Source organism: Haemaphysalis longicornis, unplaced genomic scaffold (assembly GCF_048455015.1).
Source record: "Haemaphysalis longicornis isolate Haplotype H1 unplaced genomic scaffold, Haemaphysalis longicornis Haplotype H1 scaffold_7, whole genome shotgun sequence".
Lineage (NCBI taxonomy): Eukaryota > Metazoa > Arthropoda > Arachnida > Ixodida > Ixodidae > Haemaphysalis > Haemaphysalis longicornis.
Genome location: NW_027526422.1, coordinates 23873409 through 23883789, shown reverse-complemented (window position 1 = coordinate 23883789; position 10381 = coordinate 23873409). Strand labels below are relative to the sequence as shown.

Here is a 10381-nt window from a genome sequence, read left to right as displayed (position 1 = left end):
GCGTCGGGGGTGTCTTCGTAGTCCCCGCAGTGGGGACAAGCGGGGGTGGGAAAGAGGGATGGCGATATGTGGGTGAGGATGGATCGAGTGTGGAGGGAATGGGTTTGGATCTGTCTCCAGAGGGATGATTCAACGGGGGATAACGAGGGGTGAGGGGGTGGAAGGGTGGTGCGTGAAAGCCTGTGATCGAGGGTGATTTCGCGGAAGGTGAGAAGTGGCTCTAGGTGAGGCGGGGGATGTGAAGCGAGGAGGGGGCTGTGCTGAGGGGTCCGGGGTATCTTTGATACCCCGGACCCCTCCTCCGGCGATACCCTCGTCCGGGGTATCCCGGACCCATCTCCGGAGATACCCTCGTCCGGGGTATCTTTGATACCCCGGACGCCTCCTCCGGCGGCGCGAAGGAGGCACACGAGGCGGACCGAGCTTTGCTCGGTCCGCCTCGTGTGCCTCCTCCGCGCCGCCAAAGCCAATATGGCCAAGAGTCCACAAAAGGGAGACGGTGCGTTCAGGAGGAGGATGGGAGCAGAGAACACTTATTCAGGGGCCAAATAAGCACTCTTGTATCAAAACAAAGGTGCTGCAGGGCCCTTTTTATTCAGTTTGAACCGTGACACGAATGGCGCGCGTAAAAGAGCTTCACAGACCACAAGCAAAACATCTGTGTGTCGTAGCCAAAGTCATAAAAACAAAACACCTTCCAAAGAAAGCGGAATCGCTGCCCTCTATAACTCTCATGGTATCTACTAAACTGCAACCACACTTTACTGGAAGAAATAAAACATTAAAAAAACTTAATCAGTTTGTTCCGTTTTCGAACTAACTAGAAATGAAGGCGTTGCTTTAGAACTGTAATAAGGTTTGCGCTTCGAGCATCGGTAACACCTGAAGGGCTTAGTCGAGGGGGTAGTGAGTAACGTGATTAACGGTTGTTACTTGGTTATCACGTACCCGTCCTTGGCAAATTCGTTGTTGTTTTTTTGTTTTTTTTTTGTTTTTTTTGGCAGGTGTATTTTCAACGAGTGCTCGGTGCCGACAGTATCTTCACTTCCAAAATGCTTTCATACATGGCTGCTTTTGGCTGCATGATTCTCGCAATTCCTCCGATCATCATTGGTGCGGCCAGCAAAAGCACAAGTAAGCCTGCACATTGTGTGTTCTAGGCAGAGAACTCGTACTCGTACTGTTAACACTTCCAGCAGCCTTGTCAGTACACAGACTAATCGAACAGACACTCGCGGTGCGAAACAAGTGTTTCCGAAGGCCCATCAGCTTTTTACGGCTGCAAAATGAATTCAAATCAGAAACTTGTAACTTGCACAAAGCTAGTAGCTTGCGCGTGTGTTAAGTCCCTGCGCACGATTTTCGAATGAATTTATGCATAACTGCATGCGCGTTAGTTTGCACCATGTTAGGTTTCACTTTAGAGCAAAATCTCAAACCGCTGATTGCTCAGAGCTCAAGAAATGTTTTCGCACAGGGTGTCCGGAGATAGCACATGTATAAGGTATGGAAGGCGTTGGTCACCAACGCTCAACTAATGACTCTTGTTCAAGAGACAATTTATCTGCTTTAGATTTGGTACGCCTGTCTCCGCATCCATGCTTGTTAATCTAGATTGATGAACACGAAAAGCGGCCCCGGCACTACCCAGGAGGAAAAAGGAAGTATCGAGGAATACGTGCCAATTCCCCTTGCCATCACGTCTGCGTTGACGGCCTCGTACAGTTCATGCATGATTTGAGGCTTTGTTGCACCCTCCCTTTGTGTAACTACTAAAAAGTGTTAGTCGAGTGTGTTTACGTCCGAGCAGTCAGGCATGACGTGGACGTGGAAACCATACTGCAGGCACTCTTGTGTGTGAAATGGCCGTGTGGGGAACAGCCGCAGTCACTAAGTGTCACGATGGCTTTTGTGGTGGAGCCCGAAAAAAGAAAACTCCCACGTAAGCGAGACCTCAACGTACGTCAGCAAACTTATCTCGATCTATCCGCTTGTCTTCACTACGGCTTCCTTCCCCAGGGGTATGCTTTCCACGTGTAGCTCCAATATAATTCAAGCTCATAAAATCGTGTTGTTTTTCTCGAGTACAGCGCCACTTTCGCCAACTCCATCCGCCGAAAGGAGCTGGTGTAGAAGTAGTTCCAGAGATTTGTGGTGCACTTAAACCCGGGTATAAGTAAGTTGCCAAAAATTCGCAATTTTTCGTTACATGCATGTTTTCGTCGTTACTTTCAGGTTTCGAGTTAAGGCTCGCGTAGTAGAAACAAAACCTAAGGACTAGACATCAGCCTCTGTGAACTCACCCTTCAAGGACCTATTTCACAATGAAAAATTGGGCCCATCTCCCCGCGAGGGGGACTCGAGTAAATGCGTCGCATAGGGGGTGGGTGTATTGCGTTAACGTTTAGTGTTTGGGGAGTTGGTGGTAGTGAATGCGTTGTATCATCAGCAGCTTCTTGGCGTAGTTTGAATGAGTCAAGGATATAAGGCGCGTTCGTAGCCTCCCATTCTGTGTCGGCTTTGTGGCGCAGTGGGTAGAGCACCATGTACATTGCGTTCCGCCCGCAGGGTCGAGGGATCGAAACCAGGCGCCGGATAGTATTTTTTTTATATATAGTGTAGGGGGAGGGGTGCGGACTACGACTACGGACGTCAACGCGGGTGACAGCGTGAGTTACTGAAATGCTCAGCATTTAAAACTACGGAATTCCCGCCTGCTGTATTCCCACGAGCTTTGACCCAACACGGCCCTCCGTAGAAGAAAGGTCACTTACCCACGTGTCCACAAACGTAACTTAAGCATCACTTTTGCTTTTGAAACTTTTAGGTGCCTTGACACGTTTCAGGGACGAAACTTACGCTGAAAGAATGTCTTTTCGCGCATTTAATGCTCCTTTCCGTACTCAAATTTGGTGAGAGTGCTAGCTGGGATACTGTACAGGGTGGCGACGTTCTTTTTTCTCGCCTGTGGAGGCGGCATTTAAAATTGCGAGCCTGTCCTGGAAAGACAAACTTTTCGCTTTCTGGCACCAGAAATCGTCACCGGCGAACCGATACCACAGATAGCAGTGGAGCCGGGCGACTATACGCCGACAGGCAGGCCTAGCACCTAACTGACACGATGATGGTTTGATTTTATTGGCGCAAGGCCGTAATGGGCAAAGAACCTAACCGACACCGTTACCACACTTGGAAACACTAATTAGTTTGCGGTACTGGGAAATTAGTGCACTTCGCCAACCTATTTTCTAGAAAAGTGCAAAAAACAATTAATAAACAGCGTAGCGAATTTGTTACATCAAGGTTAACCATCGCAACGCCTTCGTTATACATAGAGGTCGCAAACACATGGGTTTCAATGGGGCTGGCAACGGAGAATTGGAAAACTTCGTTAAATACAGAAATTAGTTGCATAGAGCTTCGTTATAGTTAAACCTCGATGTAACGAACCTCTAGTAACGAATTCCTGGATATCGAAGAGGTGCCCTTTTGAGCATAAGTTTGATCCTTGAAACTCGTTTGGAAACAAAAAGCTGCGAAAGGCAAATGTGATAATTACGTTACGCTTGCGAATACGGGGGTAAGTGAACTTGGCTCTTTGGTGCAGGGCCTAAGCATGTGCGAAAGCAGCAACCGCAAATCACGCAGTTTTCTACTGAAAAATAAATCCTTGAAGGGTGAGTTCGCCTTCACTAATGTCTGGCATTTTGGTTTTGTTTGTGCTTCATTCATGCGAGGCTTTACTCGAAATCTGCATGCAACGAAAACCTGCATGTAACGAAAAATTGCGAGATTTTGTCAACTTCGTTACATCCAGGTTTAACTGTATCCAGTATTAATAGAATTTCTGTCAGATCCAGTCGTACGCGTTATAAGTAAATTAAATACGCAAGATGTATTGTTATATTTTTACTGGGCTTGTTGTGAGCTTATGGAGTGTTTTAAGGTATATCGTTAAAGTTATATAAGTGACCAATACGTTTTACTCAAAATAAGTTTTGGAGCAGTTTCATGCCCCTTCTGCAGGGACTGTTAGCAACTAAACATGAAACGGTCCGCACACAGGAGGTTTTGCAATACGCTAAAAACCGCAGTGGGGTGTTCGAATGAATAAACCCATAATTCAGGGATGGAGCCATGGCATGTTGGGGAAATATGGGCAGAGGTTAGGGGTTAATGATCGGTAAATTTCATGTTCTAGTGATAAGGTGAGCCTCCTTCACGAATCACCACAGTCCAAGCAACACGTCGTTGACATTATTCTTTGAGTACAGCCAATGCCGCAGAGATGTGACGCCATTAGGTGCACTATTTCAGTGCTGTTGTGCCCCTACAGAGAATTTATATCACCATTTCATTGTTAGTATATCATCTACAAAGGCAATTAAAATAAAGCAACTGCTTCTGGGCCGCTGAGGAAAGCAAACAAGAATCCGCCGCCCATCAGCTTCGCGGACGAAAAGATGCTGCGTGCATGCTCCGAAGTCCTTCGCGTGTTCCCCAGACTTCACAGCGACCAAATACGGGGGTCCCTTCAACCTGGCGGAAGACGACCGGGCCAACGTGCTTCCCTTGGCCATTCAGCACCTGACGCCCAACATGGTCTCGACGATCGGCGTGATCGCAATCACGGCCGCCGTGATGTCCTCCATGGACTCCTCCATGCTCAGCGCGTCATCCCTCGTCACGAGGAACATCTACCACTTCATCGTGAGGCCCGCGGTAAGTAGGACAGCCCGAGTAGGCTCCAAGACCTAAACTGCTCGCATAGTTGACGAGAAGATTGGAAGACTAGTAGGAGTTTCCCGCTTGCCTGTGCTACCCTTCTCGCATGAAGAGGAGCTTTGAATGGCTGCCTGAATCGGGTTGTTGGCCTTTCCACCTCCGCCTCGCGGAAAAACAGGGGCTCAACTGTCCGCGGTAGTCTCGTGCATATACAATAACAGGCACTGTGGAGACCCCCTAGTCGGTTAACGGTCAACAGAAGCGTTATGCTCAGTTTGAAACTAAAACAAAAATATTTCGTTACGAACGTAGCTGACTGGGTTATACCCAGGGCAAAAAAGTCTGACGAATGAAGGAGGCGGCGTGGGGACCCACACATGCGTTTCTATTAATTAAAGGAAGTATACACCTATTTCCTTCGGCCGCTTTAGATCCCAAGAGTCCCGCTCTGTGCGGTTCACGACAGAAGTTGTTTCAAGTTTGAACAGCGGTCAACGTATACCGAGGGCAACACCAGATCTAAGAAGGAAACGGGTCATCGGCGACACCACGCCATCTAGAATGTGTAACCGACGGTACACAGCGTGAAACTGCCCTCGTTCCACGGGCTTTATTCCAAAAATTCTGACCCTCCTTGTGCTACTACGCATGCCCTCGGCAGAAGCCTTCATTTCAAAAAATAAGCTCCCGAACATGGCCCAGTTTGACCAAGGTGGGCCTACTAGGAGAAGCATAGTGTGCAAGAAGCTGCTAGGTGAAAAATTGTCTATGAAAGCGGTAAGCAGGATGGGCCCAGACAAGAGGTGATTTAAATAAATCACTTAGAAACACTCGGCGTGTCCCCATAAAAATTGGCCTTGAATCTCCTCGTGTCACTGCAAATGTCGTCAAAACACGATATCTCTCTGCCTCGCACCCCCCCTTCACGCGCGCCAAATAACTGCCTCTCCTGTCTCAGCCGCCCACCTGCCATGCTGATCCCCTCCTTCCTCGGTCCTCCCATTGGAAGTTCGCGAAGTTCAATTTGGATACGATGATGATGATGTTTGATGATTGCTAGTGGTATCCCCTTTGTAGCGGGCTGATGCCGTGTCATTTTACCCCCCAAAAAAAACTAATATACCTATGTTTTATACTGTTCGTTTAATACTAGCGCTGCTCTTAGGGCAGGCACAAAAACATTTCTTAAGGACAAAATACTTATTTTTTCTGCTACAGGTGGTAGCTGTCCTAGGCAGTATTTCCCTGTCTGCTTTTCAGCGACCAGTATTCTAATCTTTTTTTCGTCACCTCGACAGCCTTGAAGTTAACTCCCTCTGTGCTACCCTTCAATCCTAGGGCTTCTGGAAGCCGAATATTTCCCTCATGTACATTTGGATTAATACCCTCGCATTTTAACACCATGTGCCGCATAGTTTCTGTTTCTTTTGCGCAGACCACGCATGCCCCATCATTTTGTGTATACTTCCCGACAAAGCTCTTAGTTCGCCAGCAACTGGCTCTAGCCTAGAAAAGTAAAGCACTTCCCCTGGAATTATCGTACAAATTTTCCTTTATGACGTCCAGTTTCTCAGCCCTGTACATCTCTAACGACGTTTTAGCTTCCATTTTTTCCCTCCATTTATTCGTTTCTATCTGCCTTGCCTCTTTTTTGGTTACCTTGGCTGTCTTGGACTCTTCACTGTTCCTTCCGTATCTCACCGTTAGCCTTGTAGTCTTCCTTAGCCACTGCATGCCCATGCTTTCATGTACAGGTACCTAAAAACTTAGTTGTCCACCTACGTTGATCCATTCCTCTTAACCTTTTCTCAAAAGATATTTTACTCTGAGCTTCTCGAACTTCAAACGACGCTCAGCCCATATCTCCCTGCGCTGCTTCGTTAGTTGTTTTTTCCATGCGTGCCTAAGCCCAAACGGCCTACCGTTCTCTCGTCCACTTCAAGGCCTGCTAGAGCGTCTGATTTTAAGTAAAGTACAGCATTCGCAAATGTGAGACCCGGAACCATTACTCCTTTCCGCTGGGGCCTTACTTTCCGTAGTTCCAGTGCGCCATCTGTTGCTACTGTTGAGATTTAGCGCTCGAGCCACGAAAACTTGGCTCGGGCACCAGCCTTCCTTGCATTTTGTGGTTAAAACAATATTGTCAACGGTTATGTATGTGTTCTCACAAAACTACAGCACACATCTACTTTTAAGCAAAAGAACAATGAAAACACCACATACACGGAAATAATTCATCGCTATCTATGCCGCGCCGTTCATCTCAAGTGGCGACCTCCTCTTCGCTGTCTCTGCTCAGGCGTCGGACGAGGAGGTTACCCTTATGCTCCGCGTCATGGTGGTGCTACTCGGCATGGCGGCCACAGTTATGGCACTGAGAGTCCAGTCCGTGTTCGCGTGGTGGACCCTGTCTTCCGACCTCGTCTACGTGCTTCTGTTCCCACAGTTCGTCGCCCTGTTCTACTTTCGGCACTACAGCAATGCATACGGCTCTTTCGCAGGTAAGGCCGTATAGTGAATGAGACGTCACAAACGCCGGAACTTTTCCGAGTGAAGTATGGAGCGCTTCTCACGAGGCTTTAAATTCTACTGGTCTGCCAAGCTTTCTAAAGTATGATGTGAGAATGCGTGAGCATCATTTCTGGCTGAGGAATGTCACTTAGTTTTGTGCTGATGAGTTTAGTGTTGGTGTGTGCATGACGTCGAAAAACACTCCGGATGACCAACCGGGCACTTGCCCATCTTTTATCCGATCTTTATACGCACAATTTCTACTTAAACTAGTCTTCCAGCATCAACGAAGACGGTGAAGACGCTGATGTAGACGCTGCCTCTGTTGCTGTTGCGTTTCAACTCCTCAGACACTTCCCGGCGAAGGATAGTTTATGCCCTTAGTGCATCGCCATTTATTCATTTATCCGTGAAGGAGCGGCGGCCAAGCCGGTGCTTAACTCCATGTTTTAAGTTTTAATCCCCCGTGAGGAAAAATTTTGTTGACAAGTTCCGCCCACGCTGTTACGTCACACGTCATCATCATCATCATCATCATCATCATCATCATTATATTTAATTGCACAGCAGGACGAAGGATTGTCTCATTGGCTTTCAACAGTTCCTATCCTGCAGTGCCTGAGTCCGATTTCCTTATAGTCATAACTATATTTAACAAAACCTGATGTAACGAATTTCCCCATCTAACGAACAAATTTCAATTCCCGCAAAGGTGCCTATACGGCTCAATGCTTTAATGAACTTGCTCTAACGAAATAGGTTTAACGTTATTCCCTATTTAGCAAAGTAATTTGAGAAGCAGGCACATTTAAAAATGGAGCAGTTTAGACTGTGTTTTGGCAGAACGCCAGGAAAATTATTGGGCCACGTCAGAAAAAAACGAGGCATCTAGTTGAGTCTTTACGAAGCTTTGCGAGATAACTTCAGCAGTCTTCGTTTTCAATCAGTGATACTGATGGCGCCGGCGGGGGTGGCGGCGCTTGCTTTATATGAGCACCGGCGCAAACGCCGACACAACGGAGGCTTTAAAGCACGAAGAAATTTCGTACTTACTTTTCGGAGCACAAGAGGTGTCACAGGATTCTGACCACCCAGAAACCGATGCAGCTCCTGTGTCCTCTCCAGGCCAGGTGATGGTCTCTATTGACTCGCCAAGGCGCTTTGCTTGGGCTCCCGTAAGCACCGAAAACGCGTTGAACGCGCTGGCGTGCTACGAAATGTCGGTCCGCCCAATGCCAACGAAGCGCACGCAGGCCAGAATCACAGTATTTTTTGCCATAAAATAAATTCGTTTCTCCCAGAGCCCCTAGCGTTTTATTGGTCATTTCACCGCGGACCTCTAACGTATTTGTAAAGCATCGGCAGGTGAGCGCCGTGACCGCCGAAATTACGATGGCATTGTAGCTGCTGAGATGCCCCTCCCTTTAGACACCGAATTTATGAAATCAACTGCTTTTGAAATGCCAGTGCCGACTTTACGAAGTTCTCGGTTTAACGAAATAATTCGCCGTTCCCAGTGGCTTCGTTAAATCGGGTTTTAACTGTATTTCATCCATCCATCATCATACCTTCCCATTCCTCTAGATCCACCTATCGGTATCCTCTCGTTTACCCAGGTGGTCCACCGGTTGTCCTTTCGTCTCGCCACCTGTCCAGCCCAAGTCTATTTCTTTTCCTTGGTTAGGACTATCATATCTTCTACTGGAGTGTGTTCCCTGATCCAAAAAGCTCTGAGCGTTACTTCCATGATCCTTCGTTACATGGCCCATTGAGCCGACTTATGTTTTATTTTCAAGTTTTCAGTAAGGCGCCAAGTTTCCGCTCCTAATAGCACTGGACGGAACCAGACTGGTGATGATGATGATTAGGACGACGATGACGACTACGACTACGATGTGGATGATGATGAGTAGCACTGCTAAGCTTCCCCACTAAAGAGAGCTCGCGCGTTGAATATTGCCAAGTAATCCCAGAGGCGGCCTGTTCGGGCCCAGAGATTCTTAGCACCCTCTGCTGTATCGCTGGCCTGACCACCTATGTGGTCACGTGCTCTGCTTTACAGCTGCTGGGAACTGAGGGCCGAAAGCGGCATTCATCAGTCACGGGAGGTGGGAGCCAACTACTACTACACCAGGGTGGCCAGATCCTTCTGTAATAAGGGAAGGCTGTTTGTGTCCCTAAAAGGTTCCCCAGCGGGGCTGCGCCTGTCTAGTTTTCACTCTCAGGTATCTGGGGTGGTGTTTATGTCCAGCCAGCACTCCATGCATAGGCGCATTCGGGATCTCGCTACCTGAGCCAAGCAAAGCGTAAGCTGCGCTTTACGAATTAAATATTAAAAATACGGGTCCTGCTTTACAACGCTTTCTTCTTAGTAGTTTCGATTTAGCTCTTCTGTCAATCTTCTGGTTCTGACTGCTTCCTTTTGTTTCTCGGACCCCTGAAACCTTGTAAAATTTAAATCCACACAATTCTTGGTAATATCACCAGAACAAAGCACAATTGTCAACTCTAATTGCACGGTGTTCAAGGAAATTGCATTGCGGCAAAGTAAACGTCAACACTCTGCACCTAAAGAAACGGGAGATGACGGAGGTAGACTTCGCGTCTGTGGAAAGACCTACCTACCAGCCACTTACTCGCCTCGGTTTCATACGTCGGAGGGTGGTACACCTGTCACAGCGCAATTTAAATTTGCTAATTATTGCTGTGGAAAGACACTCGCACACCACCTTGCGGCCGAGATGGCATGAAGACTAGGGCCGCATCCGTGTATTCATGGCTCGCAGTCTTTGCGGCAAGATGAAGTCCCGGCAAATATCACAACGAGAACTGCACGCGGTACACACAAAATATTACTGTGACTCCTGAACTAACCGAAACGTTTTGATGAGATTACCTTTGTTCTTTACAAAACGTGCCCAGGTAAGCACAGGTTTATTGTAAAGCAGAACCTGCGTAATATAATGGGAGGAAGCTAGAAGAACCTACGGTGAGCTATACAACTGAGATTACAAGAGATGTTTGGTCATTAACCGACATTGGTGCGGTTTGTGTACGTGGACAGGTGACTCTAGACAATGTCAAAACAGGATATAATCAGTGTCGACACAAGGGGGAGGATATGGGGAAGTTCAAGAAAAAAAAG

General features: G+C 47.6%; 1 protein-coding gene across 1 annotated transcript; it reads left to right on the top strand.

The window, feature by feature from the left end:
* The first annotated feature begins 471 nt into the window (after nucleotides 1-471).
* On the top strand, nucleotides 472-9312 carry LOC144146196 (high-affinity choline transporter 1-like). The gene is made up of 4 exons (XM_077678160.1): nucleotides 472-499; nucleotides 4505-4722; nucleotides 7025-7226; nucleotides 9299-9312. Exons 1-4 carry the CDS (start codon nucleotides 472-474, stop codon nucleotides 9310-9312), a joined length of 462 nt encoding a protein of 153 aa, XP_077534286.1.
* Nucleotides 9313-10381: the final 1069 nt, after the last annotated feature.